Raw genomic sequence first — 17,240 nt, forward strand, 5'->3', positions numbered from 1 at the left:
ACTAGAAGATCAAGATGAAATTAGATTTGAAGTAAAAAGACAATTAGATAAGATGTTCAGTTCTAATAACGTAAATAAAAGAAATCCCCCTATCAATTCCAATGTTAATAATTTTACTCCCGAATATAAACAAATCGCGGAACTTAGAAAGAAAATTAAAAATAACGATCTAATTGTCACAAAAGCGGATAAAGGAAATACTACAGTTATCATGGACAAAACTAATTACATATCTAAAACCAAAGAATTTTTTAACAACAGCACATTTACAATAATCAATAAAGATCCTACACAGAAAATACAGCGACAATTAAAACAAACGTTAAAGAATATATCTTTTCTTTTTACAGATCAAGAAAAATCGAAACTATTAAATATGAATCCAGATTTACCAACAGTTAAAGCCCTCCCTAAAATACATAAAACTGATGTTCCTATCCGGCCTGTTATTAACTATAAACCTAGTCTTCTATATAAAATTACGCAATTTTTTCAACTAAGAACTATCAATTTCTCTCTAAAAAATCCATCAAAAACACCACCGAACTAATTGAAAAAATGAAGTCATTTAATGTACAACCCAATCATACCGTTCATTCTTTCAAAAAATACCGGGCGCGTTGGCCGTGCGCGTAGAGGCGCGCGGCTGTGAGCTTGCATCCGGGAGATAGTAGGTTCGAATCCCACTATCGGCAGCCCTGAAGATGGTTTTCCGTGGTTTCCCATTTTCACACCAGGCAAATGCTGGGGCTGTACCTTAATTAAGGCCACGGCCGCTTCCTTCCAACTCCTAGGCCTTTCCTATCCCATCGTCGCCATAAGACCTATCTGTGTTGGTGCGACGTAAAGCCCCTAGCAAAAAAAAAAAAGTAAATATGTATAAAAGCATACCCACAACCAAACTTTTCTCCATTATTGAAAATAACTTAAACAGAGCTCTCTCAGCTAATTAGAAATACAAGATTTTATTTCTCTTCTGAAACTGGTCATCAACAATAATTTCTTTAAATTTGATGAAACCATCTATCAACAAAATGGACTGGCCATGGGATCACCCGCATCGGGAATTCTAGCGGACATTTATTTAGACTTTCTGGAATATACAAAAATAATTTAGCATTGCTTTTCCAAACATCCTCATGTGGGCGAGATATGTTGACGACACATTTATTATAATCGATGAAGAAATCAAGAATGCGATCTCTACCCTGCAAGAACTAAACAACATTGACCACCACATCAAATTTACGCTTGAGTCCGAAAATAATAAAGTAATTAATTTTCTGGATTTAACTATTCTCAGAAAACCATCTGCTCTTTCATATCGAATCTTCCAACAGACACAAACGGCCAATACTATTCGTCAAGATTCCAAACACCCCCAAACACACAAACGTGCAGCGTATAATAGCATGGTGCACCGTGCATTCCTGATACCTATGTCTAAAAAAGACCTCAATAGTGCACTATAAGAGCAATCGCCAAATTCAACGGTTACAGCAGATCATTTGTAGAACAGATAATCAATAAATTTAGACACCGGCCCAAGACTACTCTCACAAAAGAAAAACCTATAACTACCATTTCATCTACTTTTACATTCAATGACGGTATCCATCAAATCACCAATCTCTTTCGAAAACATAACGTAAAAATTTTCTTCAGAACTAATAATAGGACTTCAGAAATTATACATAATTCAACATCAGTCAACACTTCTAACAGATTTTCCAAATCTGGGATCTATAGATTCAAGTGTATCAAATGCAGCGCCTCCTACGTGGGACAAACAGGACGCAACTTCACAACCAGATATTCAGAGCTCGTCAACGCAGTAAGATATAACAAGTTTTCTGCTATATGCCAACACATTCATGACTCTAATCATAAGTTTACTGATATAGAACATGATTTTGAGATAATTCAAATAGCAAACAAAGGGCCAATTATGAACATTGTCGAAAATTGTTTCATTCACTGCGATCAATATTTCAACCCTAACTATAATTTAAATGAAATTTCTGAGAAATCTAATATTCTTTATGATTTCTTAATTAAATGGTTAAGAAATATTAGACCACCTAAAAACAATTTGATCTTTCAAACCATACGCAGTATATATCCACATCATTTACCCCCACTACACACATCCTTCCGCTCCACCTTAGCTCCGTGACTGTTGCTCTGCCTCTACCCCTCCCCTCTCCTCCCTTCCGCCTCGCCCCTTAACCTTATGATCGCATCCATCAGTCCAGCTCCGTCCGCCGATCACTCAGGCTGCTCAAGGTGAGTTCGTTTCTAGTATTCTCTCGGTTTTTCTAGACTTTTCTTTTTAATCTTTACTTCCGATCTTTTGCCTGATTAGACTTTTAATTTCTTCTCCAGGTTCCAAAACCCATATTGAAGTGGGAATTAATTCTTTGGATTTAACCAAGTTCATGTTTATGTTTATTTTTTGGAACCAAACTACAGAACACACAGTGTCAACTACATATGACAAACTCCTCAGCATAATTTAACAGTTTACAAAACTAAAGACATATACAGGCTGGACAGACCGCCATGGGTATACAACAACGGAGACATCGTCATTTTAACGGATTTTAAACTGAAATGCAACATCATCATGTACCATATTTTATTTCATATTCATCTGTGCAAGTGTTATAGTGTGCTTTAAAGTTGTTTTAAAGTTATATTTCATATTCATCCATGCAGGTGTTATAGTGTATTTAAAGTTGTTTTAAGGTTATATTGTGTTTGCCCGATTTGACTTGTTGGCTGATGATGGCACATAATTTGGTGCCGAAACTATTACCTTATGTGAATGATATGTGATTCATTAATGTTAATAAATATCTTTGTATTGAATAGGAGGAACCCTCTTAATTTCAATTATTGTAATCTACATTCATACTATACAAATATACAGGTCTGTTAAACAGTCACAGATAAAGCAACAGTTCAAGGGATAGATAATTCTTGCCCAGTATTGGGCGACGTCAATAGCGTTCGGGGAGGCTGCAATCAAGTCTTTCACAGTGCACATTGAAGGACATAAAACACACTGACATAGATGTTGGATTGTCTGCTGCTCTCCGCAATCACAAAGTGATGAATCACTTGAGATTTTTTGGTTTAGATTAATCGAAAGGTAACTCCTGTGCGCTCAATGGGCTTTACTTTTGCAGTGCCACTTCCAGTTGCACCATCTAGTGCAAGCTATCTTCAGGAAGCATGTCGCAGGGTGTTTGAATTCTGTCTTCAGCACCATGCAGAATGGACGTGTTGTCCAGAAGCTCTGTGCTCTATGGGAGCTCTGGCTTCTCTTGTGGTAAGCAAATCTTATATTTCCTATTGTAACTTAACTTTACTTTTTTCACTGTTTAATTTGTCACAGGAGTTTACCCATCAATTTTTCTATCAGAAATAGATTGTAATTTACGGTGGTGTAGGAGGTTTTACATCCATGTTCACGTTGCCACGAGGAAATCCTTTTTTAACAGTTTTGTAACTTAAATTAATTTTTCATTAGGCTTGACCTCAGTAATTCTGATTCTTTTTAACATGTTTTCCAATGACCTGTATTTTATTTCTTTAGTGAATGTGGGCGCTTCACATTTAAGGTGTTTTCCATGAAGACTAGCATCGGTAAGATTGTAAGACTGCAACTTTAGGGTTTGTTTTTCTATTTTCGGTTTTACGTCAATGGTAGTGTTCATTATTTTGTTTTTGGATGTTTTTATAATAAATAAGTATTTACAATAAGTAGATATTAACTAAAAAAATTTTTGTTCGAAGTTTCAGCCCCAAAAGTTTCTTCGATCCACAACCTCGTAGGGTTCCTTCCGCTGTCCACATCCTGCTCTTCGTTTGTGTATTTTACCTTGTTTAATTTTGATTTCATGAGATGGTTTTAACTATTCTAAATTGCATTTAATGTTCCAAATATTGTGTTTTTATTTTATAATTGTTAAATTAAAGCCCCAGTCACCGCTACAAAACCCACCCCATAGACTGTTTACATTTTTATTTACCATTTTCCATTGATCATAATAGCTATTTTTAAATGTCCCCGTTCCCTTTTTATCAGCCATATGGTATTGCCCAATAGCCTTACTTTTACAACATTCCTTTCAAAAACATTTATATTTAACTCTGACAAGACAGTTTACTGATCGCTTATACCATCTATTACTTCAGTTTCCCTACAGAGCTCATCTGGTTTTATCAGCACCATGTCTAGAATATTTACCCTCTAATTGGTTAATTACTATTTAATTCAGCTATCATTCCCATAATCACTTTTTCACCATTTGTTGGTCATGCTTTCTGTCATTCGCATTCCCTTCCCAGTTAACATTTGACAAGTTCAGATCACCCCCTACAATAACGTTCCTCTCTGTATTGTTCCCCACGTAGCTGATTATCTTATCATATAATTCTGCATCAGCGTCAGTGCCAGCCTTGCCGGGTCTGTACCCCCGAAAAACATCAAGTTGCCTATTGTCTTTAGAGACTAGTTTTACACCTGTAATATCATGTTCCTCATCCTTAATTTTTTCATAACTTACAAATTCTTCTTTCACCAGTATAAATACTCCCCCTCCTATCATTCCTAACCTGTCCCTACAATAAATACTCCAGTTCCATAAGAAAATTTCCGAATCCATAATTTCCCTTCTCAGCCATGATTCAATTCCTGTAACAATATCTGGTAAATATATATCTATCAAATAACTGAATTCTATTCCTTTGTCTACAGTTTAACACACTAACGATTTTATGTCATCCTTACTCGACTTCATGCTTCCTAAACTGTCATCACCACTCCCTGGTCCACCTCATTTTCCTGAATGTACCTCTCTATAACTCTTCCAAACAAACCTCCCAACTTATACGTACCAGTGCAGTTCAAGTGAAGGTCATCTCAGCGTAGGTCCATATCTCCTACCCACTCATTAGGATCTACAAATCTCACTTCCAATTTCCCACATTCCCATTCCGTAGTCTCATTTAAATCCCCAATTACCCTGCATTCAGTATCCCTCCTACACATATCCCACTGATAACAATCTCTGCTTCCTTAAACTTCTTCCGTGCTGCTGTAACCAGATCCCAAACATCTCCAAATGTGTTAGTACCAATTCCTGCTTGCCTAATAATAATAATGTGTGTGTTGTGTTTGAGTCATCAGTCCACAGACTGGTTTGATGCAGCTCTCCATGCCACCCTATCCTGTGCTAACCTTTTCATTTCTACGTAACTATTGCATCCTACATCTGCTCTAATCTGCTTGTCATATTCATATCTTGGTCTACCCCTACCGTTCTTACCCCCTACACTTCCTTCAAAAACCAACTGAGCAAGTCCTGGGTGTCTTAAGATGTGTCCTATCATTTTATCTCTTCTTCTCGTCAAATTTAGCCAAATCGATCTCCTCTCACCAATTCGATTCAGTATCTCTTCATTCGTGATTCGATCTATCCATCTCACCTTCAGCATTTTTCTGTAACACCACATTTCAAAAGCTTCTATTCTCTTTCTTTCTGAGCCAGTTATCGTCCATGTTTCACTTCCATACAATGCCACGCTCCACACAAAAGTCTTCAAAAACATCTTTCTAATTCCGATATCAATCTTTGAAGTGAGCAAATTTCTTTTCTTAAGAAAGTTCTTCCTTGCTTGTGCTAGTCTGCATTTTATGTCCTCCTTACTTCTGCCATCGTTAGTTATTTTACTACCCAAGTAACAATATTCATCTACTTCCTTTAAGACTTCATTTCCTAATCTAATATTTCCTGCATCACCTGCCTTCGTTCGACTGCACTCCATTACTTCTGTTTTGGACTTATTTATTTTCATCTTGTACTCCTTACCCAAGACTTCATCCATACCATTCAGCAACTTCTCGAGATCTTCTGCAGTCTCAGATAAAATAACAATATCATTGGCAAATCTCAAGGTTTTGATTTCCTCTCCTTGGACTGTGATTCCCTTTCCAAATTTCTCTTTAATTTCCTTTACTGCCTGTTCTATGTAAACATTGAAAAGGAGAGGGGACAAACTGCAGCCTTGCCTCACTCCTTTCTGGATTGCTGCTTCTTTTTCAAAGCCCTCAATTCTTATCACTGCAGACTGATTTTTATACAGATTGTAGATAATTCTTCGTTCTCGGTATCTGATCCCTATCATCTTCAGAATCATAAATAGCTTGGTCCAATCAACATTATCGAATGCCTTTTCTAGATCTACAAATGCCATGTACGTTGGCTTGTCCTTCTTGATTCGATCCTCTAAGATCAGACGTAAAGTCAGGATAGCTTCACGTGTTCCTACATTTCTTCTGAAGCCAAATTGATCTTCTCCCAACTCAGCTTCAACTTGTTTTTCCATTCTTCTGTAAATAATACGTGTTAAAATTTTGCAGGCATGAGATACTAAACTAATGGTGCGGTAGTTTTCACACCTGTCAGCACCGGCTTTCTTGGGAATAGGTATAACAACATTCTGCTGAAAATCGGATGGGACTTCTCCTGTCTCATACATCTTGCAGACTAAATGAAATAACCTTGCCATGCTGGTTTCTCCTAAGGCAGTCAGTAATTCAGAGGGAATGTCATCAATTCCAGGTGCCTTGTTCCTATTGAGGTCACTCACAGCTCTGTCAAACTCTGACCTCAAAATTGGGTCTCCCTTTTCATCAGCATCAACAGCCTCTTCATGTTCCAGAACCAAATTATCTACATCTTTACCTTGATACAACTGTTGGATATGCTCCTGCCATCTTTCTGCTTTGTCTTCTTTCCCTACGAGTGGTTTTCCATCTGAGCTCTTAATATTCATACACCTAGATTTCCTTTCTCCAAAGGTTTCCTTGATTTTCCTGTATGCAGCATCTACCTTTCCCAGGACCATACAGCCTTCGACATCCTTGCATTTCTCCTTCAGCCATTCTTCCTTAGCTGCCTTGCACTTTCTATCCACTTCATTCTTTAATCGCCTGTATTCTTTTCTGCCCTCTTCATTTCTAGCATTCTTGTATTTTCGTCGTTCATCAATCAGGTTTAGTATCTCCTGAGTTATCCACTGATTCTTAGTTGATCTTTTCTTCCTTCCTAACATTTCTTCAGCAGCCCTACTGACTTCATTTTTCATGACTCTCCACTCTTCCTCTATAGTGTTTCCTTCAGCCTTTTCATTTAGTCCTTGTGAAACATGTTCCTTGAAACAATCCCCCACATTCTTTTCTTTCAACTTGTCTAGATCCCATCTTTTTGCATTCTTTCCTTTCTTCAGTTTCTTCAACTTCAGATGGCATTTCATGACCAACAAGTTGTGGTCAGAGTCCACGTCTGCTCCTGGGAAAGTTTTGCAATCCAACACCTGGTTTCTGAATCTCTGCCTAATCATAATGAAGTCTATTTGATACCTTCCAGTGTCTCCAGGTCTCGTCCACGTATACAGCCGTCGTTTGTGGTGTTTGAACCAAGTATTGGCAAGGACTAAATTATGATCAGTGCAGAATTCAACCAGACGACTTCCTCTTTCGTTCCTTCGTCCCAATCCAAATTCTCCTACTGTACTACCTTCTCTTCCTTGGCCTACCACTGCATTCCAGTCTCCCATCACAATTAGATTCTCGTCACCTTTTACATATTGTATTAAATTTTCTATCTCCTCATATATTCTTTTGATTTCTTCATCATCCGCTGAACTAGTAGGCATATAGACCTGCACTATTGTGGTGGGCATTGGTTTGGTGTCTATCTTGACGACAATAATTCTTTCACTATGCTGGTCGTAGTAGCTTACCCGCTGCCCTATTTTCTTATTCATTATTAAACCAACTCCTGCATTTCCTCTGTTTGATTTTGTGTTGATAATTCGGTAGTCGCCTGACCAAAAATCTTGTTCTTCCTGCCAACGTACTTCACTTATGCCAACTACATCTAACTTTAGCCTATCCATCTCCCTTTTCAGATTCTCTAACCTACCACAACGATTCAAACTTCTAACATTCCACGCTCCGACTCGCAGAATGTCAGTATCCATCTTCCTGATGATCGCCACCTCTCGTGTAGTCCCCACCCGGAGATCCGAATGGGGGACTAGTTTACCTCCGGAATATTTTACCCGGGAGGAAGCCATCATCAGTACATCATTCATACAGAGAGAGCTGCATGTCCTCGGGAGTTAGTTATGGCTGTAGTTTCCCGTTGCTTTCAGCCGTGTAGCAGTATCAACACAGCTAAGCCATGTTGAGTATTATTATAAGGCCGTATCAGTCAATCATCCAGACTGCCGCCCTTGCAACTACCGAAAGGCTGCTACCGCCCTTTCGATGAACCATTCGTTAGTCTGGTCTCTCAACAGATACCCATCCGATATGGTTGCACCTGCGGCTCGGCTATCTGCATCATTGGGACACGCAAGCCTCCCCACCGCGGCAAGGTCACATGGTTCGCAGAGGAGGAATAATAATAATAATAATAATAATAATAATAATAATAATAATAATAATAATAATAATAATAACAACAACGTTATTTGCTTTACGTCCCACTAACTACTTTTACGGTCTTCGGAGACGCCGAGGTGCCGGAATTTAGTCTCGCAGGAGTTCTTTTACGTGCCAGTAAATCTACCACCACGAGGCTGTCGTATTTGAGCACCTTCAAATACCACCGGACTGAGCCAGGATCGAACCTGCCAAGTTGGGGTTAGAAGGCCAGCGCTTTAACTGTCTGAGCCACTCAGCCTGGCTCCTACTTGCCTTGCATTGTTGGTACCAACATGGAAAATTACCACCTTCTCCTTACCCTCCTCCCTTCCTTCTATTTTCTTCAACATTTGCCTTAACCTGATTCCTGGATAACACTCTACCCTCATTCTCTTTCCTTTTTGTTTTGAACAGTGTAGTTTACATACGTCACATATATCCCGGCATGCACTGCTACACAACTAATCAAAGAATATACACGTATGATGTAAAGATCGTTTCAATATTTCTTCACTATGCTCCTTGACAACAGTTCAAAATTATGGACACCCAAATTCATGCAGATCAATAACTATACATGTTGATTGTAGACAGTCATGCAACCATTCCTTCTTTTCACAACCCTTCACAAACACCAGATCTGCTCCAGAGAAATAACCATTTATGGGCATAGCTAGCATGCGATAAGGAAGACCTTTTTCTTTCCATTGCAGTCCTAAATTATTATTAATCCATTGTGTCTGCTTTTTATCATCATCTGTGTGCAAACAATATGGGAAAGGTGGGCTAAATACTAAACCTACAACATTTGGTGCCCACAATACAGTGCAATCTAATTTAAACACAAATTTGTTTCCATTCTCTTTAAAACCTTGCACATCAACTAGTGAAGCTCTCATCATGATGAACTAAAAAGCTGGCAAATCTCCAGCACAGTATTTTGTCCACTAAGTAAAATATTCCTACACATAGCATATATAAATGCTTGAGCTAACGAGAGAGAGCTTGTCAGCAAACAAGTTTAAACATGTCCATGTAATCACTGTGTGTCTGTCAGCTGATCAGCTCTGCCCTTCTACAAGTGCCACCTGCTGTTGTTTTGTAAAACATGCTACTCCTAGATAAGAGTGTGGGAATGCACACCTGCAGTTTACAACTGCTGTTATTCCTTATTTCATGCATGCTCCATAAAGTTTGAATCCCATTAAACCTTGCACAAGACAGTGTAGAGAGCTAACTGGTAGGTGTACCTCTACCTCAACTTGTGACACCACCTGAACTTCCACGTCGCCTCCTCAGCTTCCACCTCAACTTCTGCCTCTACCTCTATCAACTCTTCAGCCTCCACCTCTACCTCCGCCTCTAGGATGAGCTGCGCTGCAGGTGTAGGCAGTTAGGAAATGTAGTTGATATGCTGACCATGCTTCGCCTGACTACCTACAGGCTAACTAGCTGGATGGTTGACATGGATAGCTTAGAGATTTTTTTGCTAGTCTGCTTTACGTCGCACCGACACAGATAGGTCTTATGGCGATGATGGAACAGGAAAGGGCTAGGAGTGGGAAGGAAGGGGCCGTGGTCTTATTACCAGATATTGTAATAGGAGTTGAATCATGGCTGAGAAATGATATAATGGATGCAGAAATTTTCTCACAGCACTGGAGTGTGTATCGTAGAGATAGGGTAGGAATGGTGGGAGGGAGTGTATTCATTCTGGTGAAAGAAGAATTTGTAAGCTACGAAAAAGTTAAAGATGAGACACATGAAATTCTAGGTGTAAGGCTCATTTCTAAAGATAATAGGCAACTTGATATATTTGGAGTGTACAGACCGGGAAAGGGTAGCACTGACGCGGATTCGGAATTATTTGATAGGATAGTCGGCTATGTGGGAAACGACATGGAAAGAAATGTGATTGAAGCGGGAGATCTGAATATGCCAGATGTCAATTGGGAAGGAAATGCAAACGACAGGAAGCATGACCAACAAATGGCAAATAACTTAATATAGGAAGGACAGCTGATTCAGAAAGTGATGGAACCCACCAGAGGGAAAAATATCCTGGATGTGGTGCTGATAAAACCAGATGAGCTGTGTAGGGAAACTGAAGTAATGGATGGTATTAGTGATCATGAAGCTGTTTTTGTCGTAGTTAAAAATAAATGTGATAGAAAGGAAGGTCTTAAAAGTAGAACTATTAGGCAGTACCATATGGCTGATAAAGCAGGAATGAGGCAGTTTCTAAAAAGTTACTATGATCGGTGGAAAACGGTAAATAAAAATGTAAACAGACTCTGGGATGGGTTTAAAGAAATTGTTGAGGAATGTGAAAACAGGTTTGTACCTTTAAGGGTGGTAAGTAATGGTAAAGACCCACCTTATTGTAATAGAGAAATGAAGAGACTAAGAAGGAGGTGCAGACTGGAAAGAAATAGAGTTAGAAATGGCTGTGGAAGTAAGGAGAAATTGAAGGAACTTACTAGAAAATTGAATCTAGCAAAGAAGTCAGCTAAGGATAACATGATGGCAAGCATAATTGGCTGTCATTTAAATTTGAGTGAAAAATGGAAGGGCGTGTATAGGTATTTTAAGGCAGAAACAGGTTCCAAGAAGGACATTCCAGGAATAATTAATGAACAAGGGGAGTGTGTATGTGAGGTTCTTCAAAAGGCAGAAATATTCAGTCAGCAGTATGTAAAGATTGTTGGTTACAAGGATAATGTCGAGATAGGAGGAGGAGACTAAAGCCACAGAAGTATTAAAATTTACATATGATAACAATTACATTTACAATAAGATACAAAAGTTGAAAACTAGAAAAGCGGCTGGAATTGATCAGATTTCTGGGGATATGCTAAAGACAATGGGTTGGGATATAGTACCATATCTGAGGTACTTATTTGATTATTGTTTGGTTAAAGGAGCTATACCAGATGAATGGAGAGTTGCTATTGTAGCCCCTGTGTATAAAGGAAAGGGTGATAGACATAAAGCTGAAAATGACAGGCCAGTAAGTTTGACATGTGTTGTATGTAAGCTTTGGGAAGGCATTCTTTCTGATAATATTAGACATGTTTGTGAAATTAATAACTGGTTTGATAGCAGGCAGTTCGGTTTTAGGAAAGGTTATTCCACTGAAGCTCAACTTGTAGGATTCCAGCAAGATATAGCAGATATCTTGGATTCTGGAGGTCAAATGGACTGTATCGCTATTGACCTGTCTAAAGCATTTGATAGGGTGGATCATGGGAGACTACTGGCAAAAATGAGTGCGAATGGACTACACAAAAGAGTGACTGAATGGGTTGCTATATTTCTAGAAAATAGATCTCAGAGAATTAGAGTAGGTGAAGCTTTATCTGACCCTCATTCTCATTTTCACACCAGGCAAATGCTGGGGCTGTACCTAAATTAAGGCCACGGCCACTTCCTTCCAACTCCTAGGCCTTTCCTATCCCATCGTCGCCATAAGACCTATCTGTGTCGGTGCGAAGTAAAGCCCCTAAAAAAAAAAAAAAAAAAAAAAACTACCCGATTACAAATCAGAGGAAAGTAAGGAAGCAAACGCATCACAATTGTGACGAGCGGGTTGCCTACCCAACAGCACGTGAAGAAGATTTTTTTCAGTGTTAGTGTACCGGTACTGAACATCATTACAGTAAAGCCTCATTAATTCAAAGTCGTTGGGACGCAAAAATCAGACTTCGAATTAACCATCAACTCATAATACAGAAATACCAAACCTTGCCGCATCACAAACTATTCTAAGACCCATTACAGCATGCAATTAACCTTAATTCACACAGTTTAAGCCTTTCAAATGTCATGCAAAAAGCTATTTCCAAAATGTAACCAACAAGGTGCATTTACAGTATTCAGATAATGCACTCGGGTAAGTCAATGACAAACATAACCTCACACAACAAAAGAAAAACAAAGCATGATTCAAAGAGTAGGAGAAATCTATGCTGGCTCTCGTGTGCAAGTGCTTTATTCATTGGATTACTGTATTGTATGCATTTTATATGCCCTGTACTTGCATGGAAAGTGATCAATGCCCTTGAAACTTCGTGGCTTAACAAAGTTTTCTATGACGAGGGGATAAAGTCTACTGCTTCCGAGTGCATTGCAACACAGTACAATGACCCCAACCCTTGTACAATTTCCCGGCTGGCACTTCTCTTCTTTCAAATAATAAGTTTGTTAGGGCTCGGCATTAAAAGAAACAATGCAGTTTCATCAGCATTGACAATATTGTCCGGTGCCTCCGAATTGATTATATAAGCAACGTTTTCTTGCCAACTGTCGGCATCGCCAGCGCTTGCGGATTCTGCTTCTCTGCATACTGTTACGTGATATTGTGGCGTTCCTTAAAATGCTGAATACAAAAGAATTAAAATTTCACTGGAACCTAGCAAATATGAAGCACACTGTAGACACATCGAAGTGAGTGAAAGTGTGGAAAGCTACCCTGTACGTTCCGGAAGACGCGCTCTATCATGACGCGGATAAATGTTGAATTTAAGTTACTCTGTAAAATACTTTTTTTTTTTTTTTTTTACTCTAAAGGCAGTTCTGAACTAAATTTGTGTTAAATTCAAGTGCAGTGGTTGCTGACTACCTTAAATATTCATTTGTGCCTGGGAGTGTTCAGAAAAATATCACAGACTTTTTTCAAAAAATAAAGTCTAGGAGATAATGTATCGGTACAGGGTAAAATTTGAGATGCTGAAAACTTCTTACAAGTACCTGTACTTTATGTTATTACTTCACGTAAATATAAGTATCCTAATTTTCCTCTCATTTAATAAATATAGTATTAAGGTTTTTTTATGTGTAAATTCACATTGAAATAACGTAGATTCTTCAACAGCTTTAGCAATAGGCGAGTTTTTAAGAATTGAATTATTTCAGTATAAAAAAGTTTCACTATTACAAATTAATTTCTGAAGTCCCCAAAATTTTGTTATACTGGTATTTAACTGGATATGTTTGAGTTCTGTTTGTTGTCTACATATTTTTGTGCCCGGTCCTCAGGGTAAGGTTTGAGGACGGGGCCAGAGCCCCCAATTATAATTATTAATACACATACTCCCATTTGCTCACTGATGCAGCAGACAGTGACCTTTACTTACATTTTCTTCTTCTTCTTCTTCTTCTTCTTCTTGCGTTACGGCCTCTGTAGGACCACGGACAGCTCCTTCACGGATTGCATTTTCTTTTTCTCTTCCCAGAACCTCTTCATCCTTTCTCTTCTTCTCTCCCGCTCTTCTTCCGAGATATTCAGTATCCTCTTCTCTTGTCTACTCCACTGGTGACTCTCAATCCTTTTCCTGTATCCATCCCTATCATTGATCTCTGGCATATTAGTCGGTATGTACTTGCTTTTCCAATTTTCCTTTTCTTCCACCTTGATCCCCAATTCTGACCAATCTTTCCGGAGTTCAACTACCCACTTGGTTCCTGTCTTTCCTCGTGTCCTCGCTGTTGTTTCCCATACTCTTTTCGTCATTCTATCCATATTCATCCTGATTACATGTCCCACAAACCGTGCTCTTTTCAGTCTGATTTCTTCTGAGATTGTCCTCATGTTCCGGTATAGTTCTTCCCTGGGTCTCCTCATCCATCTCTCACCTCCTCTCTTAGGGCCTAGTATTTTCCTCAATATTTTTCTCTCTTCTTTCTCTAGTTGTTCCGCACCATTTCTTCCTAGTGCTATTGTCTCAGCAGCATATAATACAGCATTTCTCACCGTTGCCTTGTAATGTCTGATCTTTGCGTCTGTAGATATATTCTTTTTATTGTATATATCTCTGGTCATACAGAAGGCTGATCGCATCTTCTTTATCCTCTCTGTTATTCCCTCATTACTCCTATTCCTTCCTGTTATAAATTCTCCTAGGTACTTGAATTTGTCCACCTTTTGCACGGTGCCTTCCGGTGTTGTCCAATCCTCAGTGGTATTCAATGTCTTTGTCTTGTTGTAGGCGATCCTCAGTCCTACCCTTCCGGCTATATTGCTTTACTTACATCAACTTAAAGGTACGAATTTCAAGAATATCCAGTGTTCTCCCTAGGCCCTTTCAAATGGGCACACCGTCCTGCCATTTTTACACATCGCCCAGCTAACGTACAGTAATCTAGATATATGCTAGTTACATAATATTAATACATATTTGAGTCAATAGGTGTTCCAAATTAAAATGTAAATACTGTAAACCTGTTAATTTAAATGATAAATATTCCTTATTGTCAGCATAATTGAATCAATTACATTGGAGTTTAAATGTTTATCTTGACTATCACGTAGTGCCGTACACGAGCAGTGACTCAATTAGCACGTAATCCCATGCGAGCACGTCACAGAGCGGTAAGCTGATTATGAACGAGCAGTAGAACGCTAGAAGTTCAAAATACTCTATTATGATAACACTAAAATAGTTCAGTCTTGCAGTTCACTTCTCTGATTATTGTTAATTAAAATTTCATCATATTAACTTTTTACATAGTATTCCTCGCCTGGCTACTCATTTCTGCCACCCGGCTGATGAAAATTTCTGTAGAGAACACTGGTATTATTAGCTTTATTTATGTAAAGAATCATTCTGAAAAGCTACTAGCAACAATTCTGGGATTTTAAAACTTCTGTATGGAAGAATAGGTAAGAAAATAATTCAGAAGCAATTAAAAAACGACAAATACACAATATCAAAAGATGAAAATATGCTAAAATGCAACCAAATAAGGAATCCAATTTCAGAGTTGGCTACACCATTATTATTTTAACCTCCCAATGGGAATAAGAAAATGAGGAAAAGGAAAGGACGTGGTCAACTTCTGGGCCCTGTTTCAAAGGACACATCATTGCCCTCCATATGAATGTAAGTGTCAAAAGGGTATCATTATTTCTCATGCTACAATTAATGTGGATAAAAAGAAAATTAGTGTAGAAAAAATTCTAAAATATTATAAAACAGAATGAAAAATTTCAACCATAGAAAGTCAACAAAACTCTCAAAATAAGAACAGACCATACCTGAAACTGTTGCTTGATGTGCCTGGAATACGTGAAATGGATAAATTATATGGGACTTTCCCTCCATGTTTGACAAGAGAGAAGATGATGATCCTGTGTCCCACACAGCTACCATCCCATTACTAAAACTTCCAGCAATAAACCTGAAATGTATCAGTAAATATTTGAGATTTGGTGTTTTTCATTGTACAATTAATTTACTATTTTTGCATCAAAATCATGCATTATCATGTTCTTCCTGTAACCAACTGTCACTCACATACAGGGAAATGGACTAAAAATATGGACCATCTAAGTAATTATTAGCTCAATGCTGGGAAAGAGTATGAAGTTGGAATATTACAAGACAATCTATACAGAGAAGCACGATTACAGAACACACACACATATATATATAAAATATATATATAAAATATACACACACACTGTATATAGAACCTTTGTCGTTAAACATTCAAGAATATTTTGAACAAAGTTAAATTGTAAGCTTTTTATAACCATCATTTAATATAAACCCACAACAACATTAAAAACCAAGTACTGAACCTTGCAAAAGAGGCTCAGTGTCAAAATAGCTTTTTGATAAGAAAGAAATACATTACTTTAATATAAATATTTCAAAGTTTTGTATGCATAAAAAATGTTGTCTATTTGTATGAAAATCCCTGTAAAGTGTAAAACACTGCAAGTACAATCTTTCAATTGCATATGACATCTTGAAGTTAGAAAATTAGGGAAGATCAATTGTTAATGCATTTTCCTTACAAATTTTGGTTCATGCCATTCCTATGACAATATTATGATAATAAAGAATGTGTAAACTGCTATTATTCCTAAACAGGCACTTCTGGCGGAGAAAAAAGTTAACTGTGTGTTAAGTTCCTCAATAATCTAATTATTACATCAAGTCCGAATATAGATTCCCATAAAATATATAGTGCTCCTCTTCAGAGAGATATTCCATCATGGGCTTCAGATCACGCTTCTTTCCAGAAGTTATGCTGTTTTTTAAACTACTTAAATGAAGCTCAGCCTTCAGCAGGTTATCCACAGGTCTTTCTTCTTTTTGAGGACAGAAATCTGTTTCCATTCTCTGCCTTCATTGAAGGCATCTCTGATGAAAACGGTGCCAGGAGACATCTTTTCAGCTATCTCCTGAAAGTTAAAAAAGTCACCTTTTCCCATTTCCAGAAAGTGAATGAATTGCTCAGCTTGGCAATTTTTACAACTGTGAGGAGGTCATTGGAAATGTAAATTCATGTGCCTCTTTTGTTTTCTATTAGAGCAAAATCACTGTTAAAATTCATTAAACTGTGTCTGCTTACAAATAATGTATGCTCTATTATATCAAATACATTGTTAAGCCACCAGAAACAAATACAAGAAAAACAACATGATGTTCTCATCCTGCCCTATGCAATTGTCATTCCAGAAGCGCACCTTCCTGGTTCTCCTCTCCTACCTGTCCGAGTTCATATTGTAAACAACTAACACCTCAACATTCACTACAAATCTGCAGAAGCACAACAGAACAGCTGTTACAGCAAGATAAGGGATAAGGAAATGACTTTGTGACACACCTTTTGCGCCATTTTGTAGTAACCATAACAAGCATTACACTGAGAATATCGCTTAGTTCTTTTGAAGTGCAATCTATAATGATATTATTTAACACCATTCTATGGCAAAATCTTAATATAT

General features: G+C 38.0%; 1 protein-coding gene across 1 annotated transcript in view; it reads right to left on the reverse strand.

The window, feature by feature from the left end:
• Window positions 1-17,240, reverse strand: part of LOC136859080 (uncharacterized) — a 357,013-nt gene that overhangs the window by 106,937 nt on the left and 232,836 nt on the right. The window contains exon 13 of the mRNA XM_067138671.2: window positions 15,540-15,682. Within this exon, the coding sequence (XP_066994772.2) occupies window positions 15,540-15,682 (143 nt within the window). The remainder of the gene's footprint in view (window positions 1-15,539; window positions 15,683-17,240) is intronic.

Source organism: Anabrus simplex, chromosome 1 (assembly GCF_040414725.1).
Source record: "Anabrus simplex isolate iqAnaSimp1 chromosome 1, ASM4041472v1, whole genome shotgun sequence".
NCBI lineage: Eukaryota > Metazoa > Arthropoda > Insecta > Orthoptera > Tettigoniidae > Anabrus > Anabrus simplex.